This window comes from Carassius auratus, unplaced genomic scaffold, assembly GCF_003368295.1.
Source record: "Carassius auratus strain Wakin unplaced genomic scaffold, ASM336829v1 scaf_tig00000492, whole genome shotgun sequence".
NCBI classification, from domain to species: Eukaryota; Metazoa; Chordata; class Actinopteri; order Cypriniformes; family Cyprinidae; genus Carassius; species Carassius auratus.
The window spans coordinates 149,565-175,231 of NW_020523304.1; the positions used below are offsets into that span (position 1 = coordinate 149,565).

At 36.5% G+C, this 25,667-nt stretch overlaps 4 protein-coding genes across 4 annotated transcripts; all 4 read left to right on the plus strand.

The window, feature by feature from the left end:
• Window positions 1–4,729: 4,729 nt before the first annotated feature.
• LOC113069013 (deleted in malignant brain tumors 1 protein-like) lies at window positions 4,730–12,103 on the plus strand. The gene is made up of 7 exons (XM_026241997.1): window positions 4,730–4,750; window positions 7,249–7,285; window positions 9,688–9,987; window positions 10,729–11,043; window positions 11,279–11,590; window positions 11,684–11,867; window positions 12,082–12,103. The coding sequence occupies exons 1-7, from the start codon at window positions 4,730–4,732 to the stop codon at window positions 12,101–12,103; spliced, it is 1,191 nt and encodes a 396-aa protein (XP_026097782.1).
• A 188-nt stretch (window positions 12,104–12,291) lies between these two features.
• Window positions 12,292–13,552, plus strand: LOC113069014 (scavenger receptor cysteine-rich type 1 protein M130-like). Its single transcript, XM_026241999.1, has 4 exons — window positions 12,292–12,295; window positions 12,482–12,799; window positions 12,877–13,179; window positions 13,524–13,552. The coding sequence occupies exons 1-4, from the start codon at window positions 12,292–12,294 to the stop codon at window positions 13,550–13,552; spliced, it is 654 nt and encodes a 217-aa protein (XP_026097784.1).
• A 753-nt stretch (window positions 13,553–14,305) lies between these two features.
• On the plus strand, window positions 14,306–17,723 carry LOC113069017 (antigen WC1.1-like). The gene is made up of 8 exons (XM_026242002.1): window positions 14,306–14,464; window positions 14,568–14,765; window positions 14,864–14,959; window positions 15,180–15,239; window positions 15,326–15,382; window positions 15,479–15,544; window positions 17,144–17,206; window positions 17,498–17,723. Exons 1-8 carry the CDS (start codon window positions 14,353–14,355, stop codon window positions 17,545–17,547), a joined length of 702 nt encoding a protein of 233 aa, XP_026097787.1. The 5' UTR covers window positions 14,306–14,352; the 3' UTR covers window positions 17,548–17,723.
• A 5,326-nt stretch (window positions 17,724–23,049) lies between these two features.
• LOC113069015 (scavenger receptor cysteine-rich type 1 protein M130-like) lies at window positions 23,050–25,101 on the plus strand (the record flags this gene model as incomplete). Its single annotated transcript, XM_026242000.1, has 4 exons — window positions 23,050–23,341; window positions 23,507–23,821; window positions 24,561–24,875; window positions 25,046–25,101. Coding segments are annotated over exons 1-4 (924 nt in total), but the record flags the coding sequence as incomplete, so codon positions are not given.
• Window positions 25,102–25,667: the final 566 nt, after the last annotated feature.

Genomic DNA, 25,667 nt, shown 5'->3' on the forward strand with positions numbered 1-25,667 from the left:
TTCAGAAAATAAGCCTGCAATAATAACAAATAAAGTAATGGTCAGGGTTTAATACAAACATTAATAATAATAAAAAAACATTTAATGAATTATATATATATATATATATATATATATATATATATATATATATATATATATATATATATATATATATATATATATATATATATATATATACTTATAAGAGAATATTGATCAATTTAGTGTTATGCATCTACTGTATTATCATATTCATATGTTTTGTTCTAATGTCGTAATTCCAAGCTTAGTCCTACTGTATTAATACATACGTGGCCTTGCGGTAATTAAATGTTACGGTAATTATTATTAGCGAGTGATCATATTTCCAAATACTTTTTGACATTTTAACAGATAACAAATATTGTATTTATTTTTTCTTTAGAATCATTTTTAATAAACACAACTGATAGGATTAGAAGTGAAAAGGCGGGATTATTACTATATCATTTTAAAGCATCCTTGTGAAAACAAACCTGTGGAAAGAGATGTGAGGATTTGGGGACTAAAACAAGAGATTCTTCGTAAATTATTCATGGTACAGTATATAGCCTATTGTAAATGAAATCAGGAGGTCAGACCACAGATGTGCAGTTGTCTACGTTTGTTTGTTTTAGTTTTTTCCCCTTCATTGTTGTTATAGTAGAATACAAAGAAAAAAAAATAATGAGGAAAAGACTACAGCAGACTGAAAGAACTCTTCTCATAGATATTCTTGTTATACCATGTCATGTGAAATGCTATTTCATGCATACTGAGTTTTTTACACTGTTAAAGAGTTGGATTCCCATGCTAAACATGGACAAAGTTTCAAAAATTAAGTTGTACGTTTGAAGGAGTATTTCTGTTCCAAAAATACTACTTCCGGTTTGTCACAAGTTTCGGAAAGTTTTTTTTCGAGTATGGCTCTGTGTAACGTTATATGGAGCGGAATTTCCTTATATGGGTCCTGACGCACTTCTGCCGGAAGAGCGCGCGCTCCCGTATAGCAGAGCCCTGAGAGCACAACAGACTTCACTGATCAGAGCGAGAGCGTCGCGAAATGTCACAAAAGGAGTGTTTTTTTGGTTGCCAGGGCAAGACAACCCTGCACAGATTACCAAAAGAGAAACAGCATTAAGGGACCCGTGGATGGAGTTTATTTTTACAGAGCATCAGCGGAGTTGTGCAAGTGTTTTTGTTTGTTCCCTGCATTTCAAAGATGCTTGTTTTACAAACAAAGCCCAGTTTGACGCCGGATTTGCACATCGTTTATTTCTTAAGGATAATGCAGTCCCAACGAAAAAGGGTCACGATCGTGTGTTGGAACCGCATGCGGTGAGTAAAAATATCTCTGCTTCTGCTTCAAATATCTCTGTGTTGTTAACTTAGCTATCGGCGTGTAAGCACATCAAGTAAACAACATGCGATGTTGTCATCAAACTTTCCACATGTACAGCTTAAAAAAAAAAAAAGATGACAAAGTGGAACTTAGTCATTTTCCAAAACCGCTAAGCAAATATATACAGTTTCAGTACATACCACATAGAGACGTCGTTGCTGATGCTGCTCTTGTTAAATTTCAGCCTCGGGATCTGATTCTGGATCATAAATATACGGCTGAATCTGACTGTTAGCCATGGTTTGTTTTGGTTGGTTTTGTCCTCACGGTGTCACAGCTTCCAGACGCGCTCAACACAAAAGCCTACTGGCGCTGTGATTCTTTAGCTCCGCCCACACATCACGCCTCCAGGCGCTCGTGTTTTTCCGGGAAAAATCGGTACAGACTATCTTTCTCTTATGAATATAATAAAACTAAAGACTTTTTGGAGCTAGGAAGGATGCAGTACTTCTCTACAGGTACTCAAGATTAACAGGATATTGAGTGAAAATGAACATTTCACCCCCCCCCCCCCCTTTAATATTTATTTAACGAGGTTGTATGATGTTGCTAAAGAGAACATTATATTGTGTGTTTGGTGTAATGCAGGGGTTTCCAACCCTGCTTCTGTAGAGATACTGTCCTGCAAATTTCAGCTCCAACCACAACTGAACCAGCTAATCAAAGTGTTCAGGGCTACATGATAATTACTGGCCAGTGTGTTGGAGCAGGGTTGGAACTGAAGTCTGCAGGATGGTAGCTCTACAGGAGCAGGGTTGGAGATCCCTGGTGTAACACCATGTGTTTATGTGATTTAATGTTTTAAATTTTTTTTGATGATGTAATCACTGTTGGACTGACGCATCATGCTAAAGGTTTATTTCTTTAATGACTATTTTTAATATTTGAAGATGCATGTATAAGGGATATTTCTATTATAATTTTTATAAGTTATGTCTCTTGTCACATTTTATTTTGGTTGCAGGTGACATTTCAGAAAGCTATGATGATGTTGTCATCATTAGACAGCTCTCCAATAATAAATCAGGTGTGAGTTTCATATTTTACTTTATTAAATAGACTGGTACAGTGTTTTTCTTTTCTTTTACTATAGTTCATTATAATGTTATATAAATTATATAGACTGAGTTTTTATGTTTTATATTGTTATATATTTGTGTATTTTGAAGTGCAGTGTGAGATTTTGTTTAATTAATTGTAGTAATTAATGACTGACACTTTTATATCAGAGAGAGATCTGGAGGAGTATGATAATTCAAGGAATGTCAGTGAAGATGTGCAGTTACCGTTCTGTCTGTCACGTATGAGTATACATCTTTACGATTATACTGTCACACACAAGCATAAATCTTTATGATTATACTGTCACATACGAGCATACATCTTTACGATTATATTTAACTAATGACAATTAGTACATTTTTTAAATACATAATTACTTATCAAAATATCTCTCATAAAGCATAAACATAATTAATAGAAAAAAAAAACTTACTGTGTACGTCTGTTCGTCACTTACCATTAGAAGCTAATTGAAGCAGCCTACGTTTCTGCTGAATCCTGCAGCTCATCTGGCAATCTGGAGTCAGGGGGTAGGGGGAGGGGATACACCGCTCTACAGTATTTTTATAGTGATTGCAGTACCAGTTTAGGCCACAATCCTACATACGGCTCCTTTAACTTCTTAAACTGATAATTGAGCAATATCTAGTAACAGATGGTTAAAACACATCTGATTATTATATCATTACTGCTTTTCTGTCGATGGCATGTAAATGTCACTGAAAGGAGGTTAAAAATTGTTTGTTGGATGTTATTTGGATGGTTTGCCATAATATGCCAGTGCCCTGAGAGTTATTCACTGTCTTTCAAGTAGGAGTGTAATTTAGTCATCTATTTTTTTTTTTTTTTTAAGTGTGGCAAGTGTATTCTTTTAAGTAGCTTTAGGACAGCATAGTTTCGCATACAGATTCTTGAAGACAAAAGCTCAGGTTCATATTTTATAGTACTCAGAAACGATGAATGTATGGTACAGAATGCTGTAGCAGACAATGAGCACGCTGAACTCTCTCTGCTGGCCACAAGGTGAACAACATGCTCATCTTCCCTCAATGAGAATTATGGTTTTTGTGGGCCATCTGAAACCACTTGTGGAATTAGGTAAATTTCACTTTGGTTACAGGAATTCTTTTTAAATACAAATTTAAGCTAAATATTTATTAATCAAATTTTTTATCTATTTGTTTATTTAAATAAATTGTATTATTCATTTTTGAATATGTTTGGTAAGTGTTAATGTCATGCTAGCAGATGTATACACTAATAAACATTTTTAGGACATTTGCAGTTATTTATCAGTGCTTTTATCTCGTCTCTGCAGGTGTTTGGCTTTGATGCTGTAAATAAACTGGAGAGTTTCCTGCCTCCTGTATGTCTTATATTTATCTCTCTCTGTGTGTGTGTGTGTGTGTGTGTGTGCATCCCCTCAGTCAGGCGTCTTGATGTATGGGAGGAGGAGTTCATCAGCACTGACAGTTTTGATGTATATATTTATACATGGTGAATGTCAGAAAAGCGTCCTCTGATTTGTCACTGACGTTGTTTGATGATTTCCTCTGTTGTGTCTAATAAGGTAATAGCGAGTGTGATTGGAGGGTGTTGGGTCTCTTTCTCTCTCATTAAGGGGGCTGAGAGGATGCCTGTACTTCTGTATCATCAGAGCAGAGAAGCTTGTACACTGGGTGTTGAGTTAATCATGCTGAGGATGATGATGATGGGGAGATACCTGACACTCATTTTACTGTCTTCAGTTATAATACTAATAACAGCTGGTAAGTACAGCATTAAAAAATAGACGTTGGAGCCTTTTAGACATTACTGTTACTAGAGTTACTTTCTGAAATATTGTGTTTATAAATTACTTGCTTTAAATATTTTTATTATAGTGTGATGTTTTAAATTACAATATAATCATATAATAAGTCACAATATGCTCTCTCTCTCTCTCTTTCATTTTCTCTGTTCAATATACAGACAGTGTGAATGTGAGGTTGGTTGGTGGTCACAGTCGCTGTGCTGGTAGAGTGGAGGTTCTTCACAGAGGTCAGTGGGGAACAGTGTGTGATGATGACTGGGATTTGGCTGATGCTGCAGTGGTGTGTAGAGAGCTGGACTGTGGAGAACCTGTAGATGCTCTGGGTGATGCACACTTTGGTCAAGGATCAGGAGCAATCTGGATGACTCATGTCAGATGTGTTGGTTCAGAATCCACATTGAAGTACTGTATATCAGGGGCATGGGGTAAAGATTATTGCAATCATACTAGAGATGCCGGAGTCATCTGCTCAGGTAAAAAGTCCCAAACCTTGTCATCACTGAGGAACACATGTTCCTCTTTACTAAAAACAATGGGGTTCATTTAATCATTTTTGTCAATTTTTTAAATTATACTTCAGATACATGCAAAGGTTAATTATTTTCATTACATTAACTTGAGTAAGGTTTTGGGAAAAAAGCACTTTCAATAGTTTTACTGTAAACTTTTACTCGATTTCAGTGTTAGCTTATTAGTGTTTTTATAAACAATTTTTTTTTGTAAATATTTAGTTGATTTTTCAGATTCTTCTGTTTATTTACTGAGTATTTGACAATCACTGCGTACCACGAGCTAAGAGCAAATGCACCAGTGTGTTTGACTGCCCACTTTTAGAGCAACATTTGTTCTGAAAAAGAATATCCGAAAGTGAGCATAACTCGAGGCCCTAACAGCCAAGCCTCCAATGCTTTTACCAAGGGGTTAAATGGAACTGAATTATGAGTTATTAAATGCTTAAAAGCACTCTTCCAGTAACACCAGGATTTGATCCTTTTCGCACAGTTCAAGGAAGGTTGGAATAAGCTTTTGAGAGTTTTTTTCAGAGTACCTCTTAGTATTCTCTCTTTCCTACACACACATACTGTATATCAGGTTTACTGGGACTCTAATGGTATTTATAGTGTACATTTTCTATCCCTTAACCCTAACCTTGACTCCTCAGAAAACTCAAGGAATTTTTTTGGATTTCAACACAGTCCTCAGAAAGTTGCGTTGGAAATAATGCAGCGATGTTTACAGATTTTTATGAAATTACAAACAAACAATCCTTTAATTGGATACATGCAAGACAATTAGTGGTCAATGGCAACTCTGAGTGTGTGTTAAATTAAAAAAGAAACACATCCCAGCATGACAGGCTGTAGCAGTGGTGAAATGAGACTGTTGTGAAAGTGGAGCTAATTTTAATGTTAAAGCATTTACATTTTAATAAATTACTTGTCAACAGTTTGGAACCATTATGATTTTTAAATGTTTTATTGTCTTATTTCAAGTTTCTTATGATTGCATAGGCTGCATTTATGTGCATTTATCATATACTTATATACTCATATAATATATATTTTTACTTGATTTAACCACAGAGGGTGTCTTTTGTGTAGCGCAAAGAGATAAAATAAAATAAAATAAAATAAAAGAAATGGTCAAGTTACCTAGTTCACTTGAGATGGATTGACTCAGTAATAAAGACTATAAAATATAAAATGTCCATCTGTCAGTTCTTATTTTTATTTTTTTTATACAGTTGAGTATACAAAGAGTAAATGTATCTTATCATGTAATCTTATTCATGTGTAAATGCATTTATTCCACCTGTGTGCATCAATAACCAGTGACATTTAGCATCAAAATAATGATGCTCATTCATAGTTATAAATGTAAAAAAAATTTTTTTAATATTCCTAAACATGTTAACTACAGTATATCATGAAATATGTGTACGTAAATGCATTTTGTACCTTTAAAGATCATGTTTGTACCAAATAAGGGTGTCATGCCATAAAATATTTTAAATACGACTGACTTTGCATTTAATGTGAATTTAATAATAATAATAATAAAAACATTGTGAGCAACTAATTATAACACTTTCATTTACTTTGACAGAAATAAAGCAAAAAACATTTATCTAGCCAGAGTTGAAGCACAAAAACTCCCATTATATTTACTGAAGCTGCTTACACTTTTGAAATTAATCTTTTACATTTGTACGCACATCTGCACTTTATTGTTTCTGATTAGAGAATTCGACGGAGAGCAGAATTTAGTCAGTTAGTGCACGCACACTGACGAGTGTTTCAGCGATGACTCATCTGAATGCCTCTGATTGGTCATTGCATTCATAAACTCAACAAAATCGAGAGTGATTAGTTATAATGCACAGTGCTATAAAAACTCATCTGTCTCTGGCTCAGTGCCAACCATGCAGATCTGAATTTAGTAGCTGGTTATGTGAAGCACTGAAAAATATAATCAAACCGTTATTTATATATATTTTTTTGTCTTTTGGAAGCTGCATTCAAAATCCACTTGGCTCAAAAATCTGAGGGTGCACGTGCCTCCAGTTTCAATGGGCATGAGAAATAATGTTTGTTTGGGCTAAATAATTTAACGATTTTTTTCATTTGTTCCAACATGCAGAAATTTGTTTTTTGAGGGTTTTTATTTTATTTTATATATATATATATATATATATATATATATATATATATATATATATATATATATATAACTTTTTTTTTTTTTTTTTTTTTTTTTATTATTATAGTCATCCTAGTTCAGGTTACCATAATGTTTGTTTGGGACAGAATAATAATATGTAAAAGAAAGCAGCCACATACAGTACATAATTGCATATCTTCTGTAGCTTGTTTAGGGATCAAGTCCCGTTAAGTTTTTTTCTTCATTGTATAAAGTCATGCTCAATTGGGATGAAACAACATTATCTGTGGCATTATCTGTGTCTTCTTAGAAGCCAGACTGGTTGGAGGTTCTCGCTGCTCTGGGAGGTTAGAGATACTTCATGATCAGACGTGGATGTCAGTGTGTGATGCTGTCTTTGACCAGCAGGATGCAGAGGTTGTGTGTAGAGAGCTGGACTGTGGGGCTCCTGTACAGGTGCTGGGAGCAGCTGCTTTTGACAAAGGAGACGCTCAGATGTGGACACAAGAGATTCAGTGCAGAGGAAATGAATCTCAGATTCATATGTGTCCAACGTCATTCAGATTTACACCAAAATACAACTGTTCAAATCAAAACAGCATTGCACTACTGTGCACTGGTATGTGTTGACAATTCAGAGGCAAAATGTATTTAATTTTGATGAGTGTCCTTGAATTTTATTTATTTATTTTTTTTTTTCTCTCACATGCATCTACAATTACAATATAATCTTATAATAAGTCACAATATGCTCTCTCTCTCTCTCTCTCTCTCTCTTTTCATTTTCTCTGTTCAATATACAGACCGTGTGAATGTGAGGTTGGTGGGTGGTCACAGTCGCTGTGCTGGTAGAGTGGAGATTCTTTATAGAGGTCAGTGGGGAACAGTGTGTGGTTATGGCTGGGATTTGGCTGATGCTGCAGTGGTGTGTAGAGAACTGGACTGTGGAGAACCTGTAGATGCTCTGACTGATGTTGAAGCTGGACCCGGATCTGGACCAATCTGGATGAGTGGTGCAATGTGTACTGGTTCTGAGTCCACATTGAAAAAGTGTGGATCAACCACATGTGATTTTAATGGTGTGTGTCATGGTAAGAGTGCTGGAGTCATCTGTTCAGGTAACCTAAAACTTCATTTATTAAAAAGAAAAAAGTAATGTATGTTTTCAGTCATTCATTCTAAGTGTTTTTATTTTTTCTTACCTTTTTTTTTTTAGAAGTCAGGCTGGTTGGAGGATCTCGCTGCTCTGGGAGGTTAGAGATACTTCATGATCAGACGTGGATGTCAGTGTGTGATGCTGTCTTTGACCAGCAGGATGCAGAGGTTGTGTGTAGAGAGCTGGACTGTGGGGCTCCTGTACAGGTGCTGGGAGCAGCTGCTTTTGACAAAGGAGACACTCAGATGTGGACACAAGAGATTCAGTGCAGAGGAAATGAGTCTCAGATTCACCTCTGTCCAACATCACCATCAGACAAAAACAACTGCTCTCATGACAACAGTGTTGAACTGATGTGTGCAGGTTAGAGCAGATTTATTTTAGATCAGTAAAATGTCAAAAAATATGACGCTCTGTATGTTTTATTCCTCTCTTTGTCTGATTCTGCCCTCACAACTCTATTTCTCTCTGTTTATACATATTTATTCTTCTGTTTTCAATATATAGACCATGTGAATGTGAGGTTGGTTGGTGGTCACAGTCGCTGTGCTGGTAGAGTGGAGGTTCTTCACAGAGGTCAGTGGGGAACAGTGTGTAGTCTTGGTTGGGATATGGCTGATGCTGCAGTGGTGTGTGGAGAGCTGGACTGTGGAGAACCTGTAGATGCTTTGGATGGTGCTGATTTTGGACCAGGATCAGGAAAAATCTGGATGAAAATTGCATTTTGTACTGGATCAGAATCTAGACTGAAAAACTGTGGAACAGTAGATTCAGTTTTCTATGACTGTAATCAAGATAAAGGTGCTGCCGTTATCTGCTCAGGTGGGTTGCTAAGTTCAGTGTCTTTCTAAATATAAAAAAAGGCATGTGGAGCACTAATGATATCCATTCCTTTTATTTTTAGTCCCAAATTTTATACAAATTTTATTTGAACAACAAAAAGAATCTCAGAAGTGGTGATTTAATGATCGACTAATCTCATAGAGCTGGATTATCTGCATAAACTGCCAACTGATACTGGAAGAGTTCATGACATTAACCAGGATAAACCAATGCTCATTTATTTTTACAGAAAATGTAGTGGTGGGTAAATATGCAATAGATGATGCCACAATAATATACTCTTATCCAGATCCGACTAAATCAATAATTCAGAAGATCTTGTTGTATCAGCCCAAGACCACTAAACACTTTTTTTCATAAATCATATGATAAATAAATGCATTCTTACTGCTAGAATCAGAGTTGAGCTTCTTCTTTTTTCTTTTTTTTTCTTCTCAGTAAATTGACTGTGGATGTCCATGGGTGTACCAACTATGGTCAACCACTAATGATATTATTTCTAATAATTTACTTTATATCAGTAACAAAGAATGTATAGCCTGATGTTCATCCTATATCAGTAGTTTATGTACATTACTATATATATATTAATGTTCCATAAGATTTTTCAATTATCTGAATGTACATAAAATATTGATCTGTAAGCATTGGTAATAAGACTTAAAAAATATTATATTGTACAAAGTTATTATCGTTTTTGATTTATTTTAGATTTTAATTTTCTGTAATTTATTGCTCTCACTTCTTAAGGTGTCAGGTTGGTTGGAGGATCTCGCTGCTCTGGGAGGTTGGAGATACTTCATGATCAGACGTGGATGTCAGTGTGTGACGATGTCTTTGACCAGCAGGATGCAGAGGTTGTGTGTAGAGAGCTGGACTGTGGAGCTCCTGTACAGGTGCTGGGACCAGCTGCTTTTGACAAAGGAGATGCTCAGATGTGGACACAAGAGATTCAGTGCAGAGGAAATGAATCTCAGATTAACTTGTGTCCAGTGTTATCACAGAATCAGGACTGTTCTCGTGATGATCACCAGGGTCTTCTGTGTGCTGGTAAGAGTTGGATTACCATGAGAGTAATCAGTAGTTTAACTTGGGTTGTATGACACCCAGTGTAAAAATACTTGGTGGTCCCCTGACAGCCCAACAACCTCACCCCATTTTACAAGAATTAATTCAAGATACATAATATACTGTATAATCCTGTAATATTGTGTTGTAGCCTACCGTATTGGCCAAATTGGTGCTCTCAAGGCATCTTTTCAAAAATGTAAAACTGAATGTTTTTGTTTATCATGTTTATTTATTCTGAAATGTTGTATTTTGCTTAATATATTGCTTAATATATTGCTTAATTCTACATTTAGGATAAATTAATAATCATTGACCCAGTTTTCTAAAGTATTCAAGTAATCACCATGAATGAGATACAGCTGTAAATAAGAAGCAGCTGATGAGATCAGTAAAATTAGGCATTAATGCAATTTATCTCTTCTTTTAAAGTGCAGATTAAGTACGTACAATTTTTATAAGAGATCCAAAAGCCATCTGTGGTTATCTGTGCACTACTGGGTTTCATTATAGCATTCAGTTTATAAAAATGGCCCCAAAACGTTTCCATATGATTTGTATTTTAAGTTTAATAAACTGATAAAATAGGTTTGTTTGAAGAACAGGTCAACATTTAACTGATTGCTCACATTGGTAGTTACACCCCTGAGGATAAAAATAACTAAACTGAAGGATTTTTGTTAATTTTATTTCTCTCATCCTTTGTATTCCCCTCTCTCTTAGATGCAATGAATGTGAGGTTGGTTGGTGGTCACAGTCGCTGTGCTGGTAGAGTGGAGGTTCTTCACAGAGGTCAGTGGGGAACAGTGTGTGATGATAGCTGGGATATGCCTGCTGCTGCAGTGGTGTGTAGAGAGCTGGACTGTGGAGAACCTGTAGATGCTTTGATCAATTCTCATTTTGGGCAAGGATCAGGACCAATCTGGATAAGTGTTGTATTATGTAAAGGAACAGAGTCTACACTGAAGAACTGTGGATCAGCAGGATGGAATAAACCTGTCTGCACTCATAATAATGATGCTGGTGTCATCTGCTCAGGTGAATAACACATCTATCTATCTATCTATCTATCTATCTATCTATCTATCTATCTATCTATCTATCTATCTATCTATCTATCTATCTATCTATCTATCTATCTATCTATCTATCTATCTATCTATCTATCTATCTATCTATCTATCTATCTGTGATTGTTTTACTGCATCTTCACAGTGAATTCAATAATTCATCCATGATCAATGTCAAGCACTACTTTTTGCAATACAAACAGGTAACACACACTCCAGACTTGCTGCTGGACCTCATCTGTGTGCTGGGAGGTTAGAGATACTTCATGATCAGACGTGGATGTCAGTGTGTGACGCTGTCTTTGACCAGCAGGATGCAGAGGTTGTGTGTAGAGAGCTGGACTGTGGAGCTCCTGTACAGGTGCTGGGAGCAGCTGCTTTTGACAAAGGAGACGCTCAGATGTGGACACAAGAGATTCAGTGTAGAGGAAATGAGTCTCATATTTCATTCTGTTCAGTGTCAACATACAATCACAACTGCACCAGTGACAATAACGTGGACATGATATGTTCTGGTAAAATATCAATATTCAGTGACTCTTTCTTTATATTTGATATATTATATCTTCTGCAGCATTATAGCATTATATTTTGACTTTTATATTCAGGTTATACAAAAGTCAAACTGATGAACGGTTCAGACTCTTGTTCTGGAAGAGTGGAGCTTCAGTTCCTCAATGAGTGGGGCACAGTGTGTGATGCATGCTGGGATATGAGAGCTGCCAGTGTCCTCTGTAGACAGCTGAATTGTGGGATTGCTGTGTCTGTTGTGGGATCAGACTGGTTTGGAGAGGGAAGTGGTGAAATCTGGGCTGATGTGTTTGATTGTGACGGGAATGAAACAAAACTCTCAGAATGTTCCATCTCTTCATGGAGTCGAGCTGAATGTTCGCACAGACGAGATGTTGGAGTCATCTGCTCTGGTGAGAGGATTTTATTAAGCAAAAATGTTGAATACATACTGCAATATCTTTCAACATATTCGTAAAATTCCTCATCTCCTCAGATTCCTCTCTGGCTCTTCATGATGGTCTGGTGCGGTTGTCTGGAGAGAGACAGTGTGAGGGGGAGCTGGAAGTTTTCTTCCATCAGGTCTGGAGGAGAGTTCTGCTGGACTCCTGGAGTCTCACTGAATCCTCTGTGGTCTGCAGACAGCTGGGCTGTGGCTCTGTGCTGAACTTCTACAGCTCCACTTCATCTAGTCCTGAACACAGTCATGAGTGTGTGACGGGCTTCCAGTGCTCTGGGAGTGAAGCTCATCTGGGGAACTGCAGCTCTCCACAAACTCTCAACTGCAGCTCCACACAACAACTGTACATCACCTGCCTTGGTGAGAACAACAACATCTGGACAGATTCTTCAGTTGTTAGTGATGAATAATGTGTTTTTCTGTCTCTGAATATCAGGTCGTGGATCCATCAGGCTGGTGGGTTCTGGGGGAGACTGTGCAGGGAGGCTGGAGGTTTTTCACAGCGGCTCATGGGGGACAGTGTGTGATGACTCCTGGGATATTAAAGATGCCCATGTGGTGTGCAGACAGCTGCAGTGTGGAGTGGCCCTCAGTAACCAGCAGGTACCAGCCTGGTTTGGTCCTGGTTCTGGACACATATGGCTGGATGAGGTGGAGTGTGAGGGGAATGAGACGTCCCTGTGGAGCTGCTCTTCTTCAGGCTGGGGAAAACATGACTGTAATCGCAAGGAGGATGTAGGAGTCGTGTGCTCAGGTAAAAACTAGACTGCTGTATAATTAATTAAAAAAAAAAAGGATTTTAAATTGATATTTGTTTTCATTTCCTTTAAGATTTTAAAGAGATCAGGTTAACTGAGGGCTGTGAAGGGAATGTGGAGGTTTTCTACAATGGATCCTGGGGTAATGTGTGCTGGAACCAGATGGACAGAGACACAGTCAGTCTGATCTGTCAAGAGCTGAACTGTGGAAGATCTGGTGTTTTGTCTGCTTCTACACCAAGAGTAAAATCAGCTCCTAACTGGCTGGATAAAGTAACATGTCGACCACATGATTCAAATCTGTGGCAATGTCCATCTTCACCCTGGGGACAGAATGACTGCAATGAAGATGAAGTCACCAAAATCAACTGCTCAGGTAAAACTGATGCAAAAAAAAAAAAAAAAATTCAAGATTAAATATATACCAAAACCACAAGCACTATTTTGTAGGGATGCAACGATCTGATATTCTGGATTGGTATCGGCTCCGATACTGCCATTTAAAAGTGCCTGGCCCAAGTCTTGGAAAAGCTGTGGATGTAGCCTTTCTTTTAGATGTGAAATACATTCGAATTGTTATACAAGTACTACAGAAACTACAATCTGCTTTTACAACTGAATAATTAAAAATGCTTCAAGGTTACAGTGAAGGGGAATTTATCCCTAATGAGAAGGACCATTTTCCAAATCAGCTTTTTTCAAAAAATTCCACTATAAAAGGCCAATCTAAAATGTACACCGGATACTGACTGATTTTCAGACCCCCCAATATAGTAAAACTACACATTTTAGAGTGGCCTTTTAATGTGGCCAGCCTAAGGCACACTCGTGGAATAATCATGCTATCTTAATCAGCATCTTGATATGCCACACCTGTGAGGTAGATGGATATCTTGGCAAAGGGGAAGTGCTCACTAACACAGATTTCAACCGATTTGTGAACAATATTTGAGAGAAATAGGCCTTTTGTGTACATAGAAAAAGTCTTAGATCTTTTTGTTCAGTGTACTGTATATGTGTGTGTGTGTGTGTGTGTGTGTGTGTGTAGAGAGAGAAAGAGCAAGATAGAGTTTAAAACTGATAATATATAGGCCTATGTATTGATGTATAAATTAATGAACTGATTACAGAACATAAAAGCCATGAGTCCCCTCGAAGCTATCTGACATGGTCCTCATCTCCCCACCAGAAACAGTGTTCAGGTAAGTTTAACTTTGAGGAAAATAGCATCATAACAGCCTATGTAATGTATTTGTTTTTCTGGGGACAATGACGGGATTTTATCTCTGCATGTTGTAAACGCCTGACCACACATTGTTGTTCTGTCTGTGTGTGTTTTACTGTAGATCATGTTCCTCTCAGACTGAGTGGAGGTAAGGGCCGGTGCTCTGGGAGGCTGGAGGTGTATCATAACGCTGTGTGGGGCTCAGTCTGTGATGATCAGTGGGACATCAGCGATGCTCAGGTGGTCTGCAGGCAGCTGGGTTGTGGAGCAGCACTGAGGGCTGATGGGAATTCAGTCTTTGGTGCTGGTGAAGGTGTTGTGTGGATGAACAGAGTCGAGTGCAGAGGGAATGAGATTCACCTGTGGGACTGTCCTCTCTCCCTCAAAAACCACACTGACTGCTCCAAGAAAGAGCACGCTGGACTCACCTGTGCAGGTCGCAACAATCACAGAGAAATATTATTTATTTTATCAGTTTAGCGCTAAGTAATATTTGTGTATTTAAATAATTTATCAATTAAATAATTTTATATTGCCAGATGTTTCAGTGTCCTCTACTCCTGCCACAACAACATCAGCTTCTCCTCCAGTTTCTCCTCCAGTGCGCTCAACATCAGTCTCTCCTCCACAAACTCTCTCCGTCCCCCCAGTGCTTGTGATTGTTCTGGGAGTTGTGCTCTTACTGCTCTTAGTGCCACTGCTTATACTGATTCAGCAGAACAGAGTGATGAGGAGAGGTAGGAGAGATCCAGAGACTGTCATATTGTGTCTTATTCAGTGTGTGATCAGTCATGTGTTGTGAACTGACAGCAGGTTTGTCTGTCTACACTCACAGCTCTCTCTAAGAGGAGACACAGGATGAAGACTGAGGCCGTTTATGAAGAGCTTCAGCGGAGACCCACTAATAGACATAGTCTCCTCACTCAGAGGGGTGAGTAAGTGTTATAGTGTCTGGTGTGTTGAGATCAACAGGGTGATCTCTTTATTCAGAGGGGTGAGTAGAGTAAATCACTCTGATTCCTTTGAGGGATGTTTTGTGCATTGAAATTATATATAGTTAGTGTTAGCCTTTATGATCCAAAAGTATTGGGGATTTAGGATGATTTATGATTGTGATCATGTGTCTGATGGTTTTAATTCCCTAATAACAGGAAGTGTCCTTTCTAAAGAACAGCATTCTGGGTATGAAGATGTTGATAAACTTATTTCAGGTTAGAAGGCACAAGCATATTCTAAAAAAAAATGCATGTTAAATTTAATTATTAACAATTACAATTTATCGACAATTTATTTTTAGCAAACTCTTCAGTAGGAGTCACCCCTGACTACTATAATGACATCACCACCACAAAAGGTCAGTGAAATTAACTTAATTAAATTACCTGTCTGGCTTATGAACTGTGCACTTAGTCTCTGCTCATTTTTTCTTTTCTACTGCATAATTTAAAAGAGCAACAAATGACACCAGAGGATTATGATGACGCGATCACTGCTGGTGGGAGACATCATGCTACAGGTTTAAATCTGTTATTTATTTCTACATTTAAACACTGTTTATTTGATTTCTAATAGTACAAGTGAACTAGAGATTGACCGGCCAGGGATCGGAATCAGCTGATATTCCGCGTGATTGTCCCTTACCAGTAAATGGCCAGTCTCACGTCTTGCCGATTCCAAGATTTTCCATTTTGACATTACAGTTACGCTCACATTCATCCGTAAACAACATAGTCCTGAAAGTTCTTCACTGTGAGTGGAGAAAACACAAAGTTCTGAATTCATAATATGTGCAAGGCCAAACTAAACCATGGGGCTCGATTAATGTATCAATGCTTGTCTGGGACAAGTAGTTTTTTTTTCTGTTGTTGTTTTGTTTTTTTATAAGAGAGAAATTTACTTGCCTGACCGGACAAGAAGCCTGATTAAAACATCAATAACAAATACAACTATGGAAACACTGAAACTTGGCCACCAAAAATGTCTTCTGGAGACGGGGCAGGAATATGCAGCTCATTTGCATTTAGAGTGATACATTTAGACGCACCCCAAAAATGACATTTTAGAGCTGTTATAACATGATCTTTTGGACAATTTTTTACTGAAACTTCACAATCACATCCTGGGGACACCCATGACCAATATTGCATCTTGTAAAAAGGGAGTTTGGTCTATGCTATTTTCAGTTGATGACTGAACACCTTCCAATAAATTGCAATAGCCTATGTTTTCTTACTTTGTTACTTTTGATATAAAACAAAGTCTCCAATTTAAAATTCTGTTCATTTCATTAGGAAATTTAAGCAATAATATTGTTGCACAATGTAGTTTAAAGTGGGTACTCAACCAGCATAATTAAACGCATACAAAAACATGTCTCCAAGACACTTCAAGAAACCAACCTGCTAAGATACCTGAAATCAAATGTTGATTTAATTTAGTTAAGTTAATATAAGTTCATTAATAAAATATATTTATAGCATTATTTTTGAAGGCAGTACTATAGCTTTGCAGGTTTCTTGAAGTGTTTTGTAGACATTGCCACGGTTCTTCTGGATTAGTCTCTCTCAGTTTGTTCTGTTTCTTCATGTTATTCCAGACAGACTGGATGATGATGAGATCAGATCTCTGTGTGGAGCATGGGTGCTGTCAGACTCCTTGTGCAAACAAAAGTCTCACTGGGTTATTAAATTTAATAGCAAAAATAATGTTTGGAAATGTAAACTGATATTTATTACTGACACACTACAGCAAAAGATAGAAATGACTGCCTTAAAAAATTTTTACACAGTACTGTATTCCTTTGTTAAAAAAAAAAAAAAAAAAAAAAAAAAAAAAAAAATAAATATATATATATATATATATATATATATATATATATATATATATATATATATATATATATATATATATATATATATATATATATATATATATATATAATTTTTTTTTTTTTTTTTTTTTTGTTGAATTGCTTGTAGTTCTTAGAAAATTAGAATTGGCAAAATCGGTACAGAAAAAAATGGAAATTGGAATCGGCTAAGGATATTGCAATCTGTGCCTCTCCAAATTGTGTACTTTTAATGAATGCATTTTATTTTCTATTATTTAACTGAAGAAGAATTATCAGAAAACTATGATGATGTCGTCACTGTACAGCAGTTCTTCAATGTTCAAACAGGTAAGGATTTTAAAATATTCCTTGCTAAATTAGAATAATTTTCCTTCCGTTTTCTTGAAATTATATTGGCAAAGACAATTTAATATTAGCGACATTTATATCAGAGCATGTTTTAGTGGAGTATGATGATATGAAAAATGTAAAGTAATGTATGAGTGACATAATTAAACACCATTTGAACTTTTTATACCATACACTGAATCTTTATTTTATTTAGTGTTTGCAATTAGTCTTTAAATGATGAATTGCTCTGCTCATTTTAGCTAATTTAATTTGAATCTTGTTTTCCAGACTATGATGATGTGGGGGAGGAGCCTGGAAAACATGGAGAAACTGTATAACTGAAAGCACAACCAAGGGTCCAGAGAGTTTAAGTTTAATGTTTTATCTGCATTCCACCGATGTTTACATTTTGTACTTAAATCTCCATCAGTGACAATAACTCTTTTTAACTCTTTTTGAAGTGCAACAAATCATACCAGAGAATTATGGTCACTTATATACTGAGACATCTTGCTACAGGTTTATTTCTTTCGTAATTAAGATTATTAAAATATGCATGTATAACTTGTGCATTTTAATTATATTATAAAAAATTACATCTATTGTGTATTTTAGATTATTATTATACATATTGTGTCATGATGTCTTAAACATTTTCAGATAATTAAACTCATCTTGAAGTTGTGAAATCTGTAAAAAAAAATGCTCTTGACTTGTCTTGATAACTGATGATGCTGTGTGGGAGTCAAAATGCATACTACTTTTGTCATTAAATGTGGAATGTAAAGTATGTCTTTTGTAATTAATAAAAGACATTTACAGTTGTGCTCAAAATGCATATGGTAAATATGATCAAGGCTTCTGTGAAAATAAATCTGTATCATTAATCCTTTTGATCTTTTATTTAAAAAAAAAAAAATACAAAAATCTAGTCTTTCACTGGAGAATAAGAACTTAAAATGGGACAGAAATCCCTTAATGAAATAAATGTTTTTCTCTAATACACATTGGCCAAAATCATACTCCTTTATTCAGTACTTTTTGCAACCTCCTTTTGCCAAATAGCAGCTCTGCATTGTCTCCTATAATGGCTGATAAGTTTGGAGAACATCTGACAAGAGATCAGAGACCTTTCCTTCATCCAGATTCAATCCAGATCCTTCAGATTCACTGCTCCATGTTGGTTCCACGTTTGTTTTGATTTTGAGGTTTGTTTGTGGATCTTTGTCCTGCTGAAAGATCCAACAATAGCCCACTATAAGCCCTTCTAGTATGGACCGAGTCAGTTTTAAATGTTTTATATGTTGGAATTTAATTGGATCCATGATTTCATGTATCTAAACAAGATGTTTAGGACCTCTGGCAGAAGAATAGGCAGTACAGCAGTATATTTAATTGTAAACATGGGATACTTTTTTTTTATTATTATTACTTGTTCTAACTATTTGTGTTGTCACATAGCTAACAATATGACTACAAACATTGACAGAATATCATGGATGCAATAAAGGAGGCCTAGACCAGACAGCAACAGTTTCTGATTGGCTGAAGTACTGTAAATTGGCCTCAGGCATGGTGGAAGTATGACAAAGCAACGCAGCGTCTCGCTCCCTTCTCAAGGTCCCTCGAAAGAGAACCCAATATGTAATCTCAGCTTTTTAAAGTGCCCCTATTGTTCCATTTTTCAGGTTGCTAGTATTGTTAACTTTTGGGTAACACTTTACAATATGGTGGCACAAAAATGCATTATTCATACTTAATTAATGCACAGATAATCGTGAGTTGATATATTCACGCTTGTAAATGTCAGTGATGATAAATATACAAAAGTGAGTTCTGCACGCCATTTCATGAGAAAAACCTTTTTTGACAACCACTATATTTGTACTTATTTTTCTCAAATTGAATGGCTAAATCTGGTCCATACTGTCCAGACATTCTGGACAAGAAGCACTAAAACTTAGAGAAGTTTTTGTCCATGAATCAATGTGCAATACTTCAGCAGAAATGTAGCACAGCAGCTCTCTCTGCTGGTCACAAGGTGAACAAGACGTTTATCTTAACTCTGACAATTATGGTTTTTGTGGGTCACCTGAAAGAAACCAATTTTGTGCAATTTGAGTAAATGTCACTTTAGTCTCAGCAATTGTTTTGAGATTGAGATGAAAGATTACACAGCAAGAGGCTTAAAAAAGGGTACTTAAAAAAATAGTTTATTTTGTTTTGAATTTATTACGTGTTAATATCATGCTAACATATGTGTACATTAAAAGACATTTTTAGGCCATTTTCAGTTAGTTGTTTATCTAGTCTCTGCAGGTGTTGGGCTTTGATGCGGTAAATAAACTGCAGAGTTTCCTGCCTACTTATATATAAAATGTGTCTTGAGAAGGAGGAGGAGTTCATCAACACTTACTATTTTGATATATATGGAGAAAATCAGAAAAGCGTCCTCTGATTTGTCACTGAAGTTGTTTGATGATTTCCTCTGTTGTGTCTAATAAGGTAATAGCGAGTGTGATTAGGGGGTGTTGGGCCTCTTTCTCTCTCATTAAGGGGGCTTGAGAGGATGCCTGTACTTCTGTATCTTCAGAGCGGAGGAGCTTGTACACTGGGTGTTGAGTTAATCATGCTGAGGATGAGGATGATGGGGAGATGCCTGACACTCATTTTACTGTCTGTAGATGTAATACACACTACAGCTGGTGAGTAGACAAGGAATAGAAAAAGATAAAACTGTTTTAGACATTCTCTGAATATTGTGTTTTATATATATATATATAATCAATTATGCTTTAATGTAATGTGGTGTCTTGTAATGACTAAAATATTAATATTTAATCGGGTTTATTTATTTATGAAACCCGTAGTGGCATGCATTATTAAAATTTTTTTCCCTGTCATGTTTTTAGTAGATCTCTGCTTAATTCTCACAGTGCAAAAAAAAAAATAAAAATTGTCAAATGTCATTGTACTATATAACCATACATTAACATGTCAGTCGCTTGGGTTGACTGACGATGAAATTGACAGTTTGAACACTGTAGTTTCTATGCGTGATAAAGTTATGTAAGTGGTTTCATGTAAATGCATACATTTTTAGTAAGTGTAATCAAAGGTGAAACTTTGTTTTCCCCGTGATTAAACAGTATTCTGTTTATAATACTTTGAAATGGCTTTTGTTAAATTCATACCACAAAAAAAGGGGAGAAAACTAATTTTGTATGTATAGATCCCAAGAAAATTCGACTGTGAGCACACATTTTTTTTGTGAAAAAAACCAAACAGAAAAAATAATAATATTAATAATACACATCCCCGACATCACAGAATACACCTGTCTTTCAAACAATGCAAATTTATAAGGAATAAATAGTTCCCTCAGACTCTCTTCAGTTACTTAATCTTTATTCTTTCTGCTCAATATTTAGCTTATGTGAATGTGAGGTTGGTTGGTGGTCACAGTCACTGTGCTGGTAGAGTGGAGGTTCTTCACAGAGGTCAGTGGGGAACAGTGTGTGATGATTTCTGGGATCTTAAAGATGCTGCAGTGGTGTGTAGAGAGCTGGACTGTGGAGAACCTGTAGATGCTCTGTATAATGCTCATTTTGGACCAGGATCAGGACCAGTCTGGATGAGTTATGTCATGTGTACTGGATCAGAATCTACACTGAAGAACTGTGGTTCATTGGGATGGGATAAACACAACTGTGATCATTCTAAAGTTGCTGGGGTCATCTGCTCAGGTAAAGTATATTTCATATTTTAGGTTATATTTATGTATGTTTTGTGCTTTTCATATTGCTTTCTAATACATATGTTTTTTTTTATTATTAAGATGCTTGCTTTGTTAACATTTTGATTCTCATTATTTAGTCATTCAACGATTAAAAATAACATTTGTTTGACAATTCATAATCTGTTAAATGAATGAATGAATATATAGCTATGGCATTTTTTTTTCTTATTCAGAAGACAGGCTGGTTGAAGGTTCTCGCTGCTCTGGGAGGTTAGAGATACTTCATGATCAGACGTGGATGTCAGTGTGTGACGCTGTCTTTGACCAGCAGGATGCAGAGGTTGTGTGTAGAGAGCTGGACTGTGGGGCTCCTGTACAGGTGCTGGGAGCAGCTGCTTTTGACAAAGGAGACGCTCAGATGTGGACACAAGAGATTCAGTGCAGAGGAAATGAGTCTCAGATACACCTCTGTCCAACATCACCATCACATGAAAACTACTGTTCACGAGACCACAACATCGGTTTGCTGTGTGCTGGTAAGATTTCAAAATGTCAAAATATTTCCTTTATCTCCCTTTTGACAGTTTCTGAGTTAAAGTCCAAATCATTAAGCAACAAATAAGAACTTTATTGCCATAGATGCTACAGTGATTCATTTTCAGTAGGTCAGTTTCATTTGCAGTCAACTCGAGGGAAAACAGTATAGTTTAAATGATGATGTTTGACATAGTTTTAAATAGTTGCAACTGACTCCATCGGTGACAGAATGGAGAAAAAACCTTGGGAGAAACCAGGCTCAGTTGGGGGAGCAGTTCTCCTCTGACCAGATGAAACCAGTAGTTAAATTCCAGGTTACAGCAAAGTCAGATTGGCAGAAGAATCATCTGTTTCCTGTGGTCTTGTCCACCGGAAACAGCGGTGACAGTAGTAGCAGAAAATATTTTGGTTGAGGCTATATCAAAATCCAGCTTTCTAAAATCTGAAAGTTACAGAATGTGATTCCTTCAGCTCTACCAAAATAGTTTGACTTGAGGTTTTCAAATAGGTTATCGGATTGCATACTGTATGTTTATTTTTTATTTCAGTGGATGCATTGTTACATTATGCTCATCAAAATTGCTGTTTACACTAGATAAAAACAAAATGGAAAAAAATATGGACTATAATAATCAAATTTTTCAAGGGGGACAAGAAAATGTGTTTGTCTTTTACTAATAAAAAGAGAGACATTAACTTTTAAAATGACAGTGTTATTATGCTATATGTTCAATGCTAAATGTTATTTAGTACAAATAATTATATTTAAAAAAAAATGATCAAATGGTCAAAGTTTGTGTAATACACAATGCTAATCTCTCTCTCTCTCTCTCTCTCCCTCACACACACACACACACACACTCACAGACAAAAGAAATGTGAGATTGGTAAATGGTTCCAGTCGCTGTGCTGGTAGAGTGGAGGTTCTTCACAGAGGTCAGTGGGGAACAGTGTGTGATGTTGGCTGGGATTTGGCTGATGCTGCAGTGGTGTGTAGAGAACTGGACTGTGGAGAACCTGTAGATGCTCTGGGTGATGCTCATTTTGGGCTTGGTTCAGGACCCATCTTAATAAAAAATGCAATGTGTAATGGATCAGAGTCTACTCTTAAGAAATGTGGATCCATGCAATCAAGTGTTCATGATGAGTGTCTTGATAAGAGTGCTCAAGTTATTTGTTCAGGTAAGTTCAAAGTTTTGTATTATTATAGAAAAACAGCTGGCAGAGCTATCGAACTTGGGACATAAAACTGACATGAGAATTAGTGATCACAAAAATACATCATAACCATTCTATTGTAAAAGTTGCATTATCTTGTATGTTTGTGTTTTTTTGTGAATTCCATGGGGGTGAATAAATTTCCACTTAAAATATTTTTAAATATGTGTACATTTTATCAATTTTTTATCATTTTATAATTTTATCAATTTTTTTACATTTTATCTCAACAAACAGTGGCATTTAAAATGATTAATAATTAATGAAGAAAATATAATATCATAAAATTGGTTTTGTTCCCTAATTTAAATGATGTTATTTTTATGTTCTTTCAGAAGTCAGACTGGTTGGAGGTTCTCGCTGCTCTGGGAGGTTAGAGATACTTCATGATCAGACGTGGATGTCAGTGTGTGACGCTGTCTTTGACCAGCAGGATGCAGAGGTTGTGTGTAGAGAGCTGGACTGTGGGGCTCCTGTACAGGTGCTGGGAGCAGCTGCTTTTGACAAAGGAGACACTCAGATGTGGACACAAGAGATTCAGTGCAGAGGAAATGAGTCTCAGATTCACCTCTGTCCAAAATCACCATCATATGAAAACAATTGTTCTCATGAAAATAATATTGGACTTGTGTGTGCAGGTTTGAGCAATTTATTTTTGTTAAATGTAAAATTAAAATTAATTTAATTCCCCTAAATGTAGAATAAATTTACATTTTTACTGTAGGGATTTTTTCTGTTTGCATTATGCATTCCCTTTGTCCACATCTGTTTCTTTTTTTTCTTTCTTGCTATTCATTATATAGAAAATATGAAAGTAAGGTTGGTTGGTGGTAACAATTCATGTGCTGGTAGAGTAGAAGTTCTTCATAGAGGTCAGTGGGGAACAGTGTGTCAAGAGGACTGGGATATGACCGAAGCTGCAGTGGTGTGTAGAGAGCTGGACTGTGGAGAACCTGTAGATGCTCTGGGTTCTGCTTACTTTGGACAAGGATCAGGACCAATCTGGAGTCGTATTATGTTATGTACTGGATCAGAGTCTACACTGAAGTTCTGTGGATCAGTAGAGTGGGGTTTTTATGACTGTGATCACTCTAAAGATGCAGGGGTCATCTGCTCAGGTGAGCCGCTTTAAACCCCACCTTTTTTATTTACACATTTAGCAGACGAAGTGGCTTACAGTGCATTCAGGCTTATATATATTGTGTGTTCCATTGTGTTCCATTGGAATTTTTTTTTTTTTATATATATATATATACATTTTAATTAATATGGTGGTGAGTGAATGATAGAATTTTAATTTTTGGATGAACTGCCCCTTTAAATTAACTACTTAATTATTTTACTTTGATTCATTTTAATATAAAAAAATGAAAATTTGTGGTAGACAACTAATGACATGAATCTGGATCCAGAATGTAGATATTTAAGTTTATGAAAGTATTGTCAGGCTGTTTTTAGAATTTATCGTTTGCTACCTAAGGTGTCAGACTTGTTGGAAATTCTCGCTGCTCTGGAAGATTGGAGGTTTCTTATGGGAACACATGGTACACAGTGTGTGACGCTGCTTTTGACCAGCAGAATGCAGAGGTTGTGTGTAGAGAGCTGGACTGTGGGGCTCCTGTACAGGTGCTGGGAGCAGCTGCTTTGGACAAAGGAGACACTCAGATGTGGACACAAGAGATTCAGTGCAGAGGAAATGAATCTCAGATTCACATCTGTCCTAGTTCAACCTCACACAAACACAACTGTTCACATGACAATGACCAGAAACTTATGTGTGCTGGTAAGAGTTAAAATAATATGAAAGTATATATATAACTTTACGTGTAATCTTTCTCTATTTCTTCTGTCACCTAGATAAAAAAAATGTGAGATTGGTTGGTGGTAACAGTCGCTGTGCTGGTAGAGTGGAGGTTCTTCACAGAGGTCAGTGGGGAACAGTGTGTCATGATTTCTGGGATTTGGCTGATGCTGCAGTGGTGTGTAGAGAGCTGGACTGTGGAGAACCTGTAGATGCTGTGAGTGATGCTCATTTTGGACCGGGATCAGGACCGATCTGGGTGAATACTATTTTATGTGCTGGATCCGAGTCAGCATTGAAGAACTGTGGGTCATCAGGATGGAGCATACATGTCTGTACTCACAGTATGGATGCTGGGGTTATTTGTTCAGGTAAATAGTGTTGTACTTCAAATAATTACACTGTTTGTTTTTTTCCACTTGTTTATGCAAAAATAAAAAAGATTTACGTGAAACATCAACATATCTGTATTGTTATTATAGGTGTTAAATTGCCAACGTGTTTTGTATACTGTGCGCTGTGCTTCATGTAATTTAAACAGGCCATACACCTTCTCGACTTGTTAATGGACCTCACCTCTGCTCTGGGAGGTTAGAGATACTTCATAATCAGACGTGGATGTCAGTGTGTGACGCTATCTTTGACCAGCAGGATGCAGAGGTTGTGTGTAGAGAGCTGGACTGTGGGGCTCCTGTACAGGTGCTGGGAGCAGCTGCTTTTGACAAAGGAGACGCTCAGATGTGGACACAAGAGATACAGTGCAGAGGAAATGAATCTCAGATTTCATTCTGTTCAGTATCATCACGCAAACACACCTGTGCCAGTGACAACATATTCCTTAATTGTTCTGGTAAAGTGTTTACATTAAATGTCCCTTGTTTCATATCTGAACTTTTATGTAATTTCCTGTGTATTTTGTAGTCCATTTGTTTATTGGATTTTTCTTGATCAGGCTCTCCAGGTCTTGTTATTGTGTATAAATAGTGCACGTGTTTCCTTTACTTCTTTTGTTGTTGAATGTATTGGTCAGTTTTTCATGCTTTCACTTTTTTTTTTTTTTTTTGTACCCATTTTTCCCCATGTTCCTGGTTGTTTGTTTTTTACTTTCAAACTAGTGCAAATAGCTCCTGATTGGTTTACCCACATTTAACGATTAAGTGTTT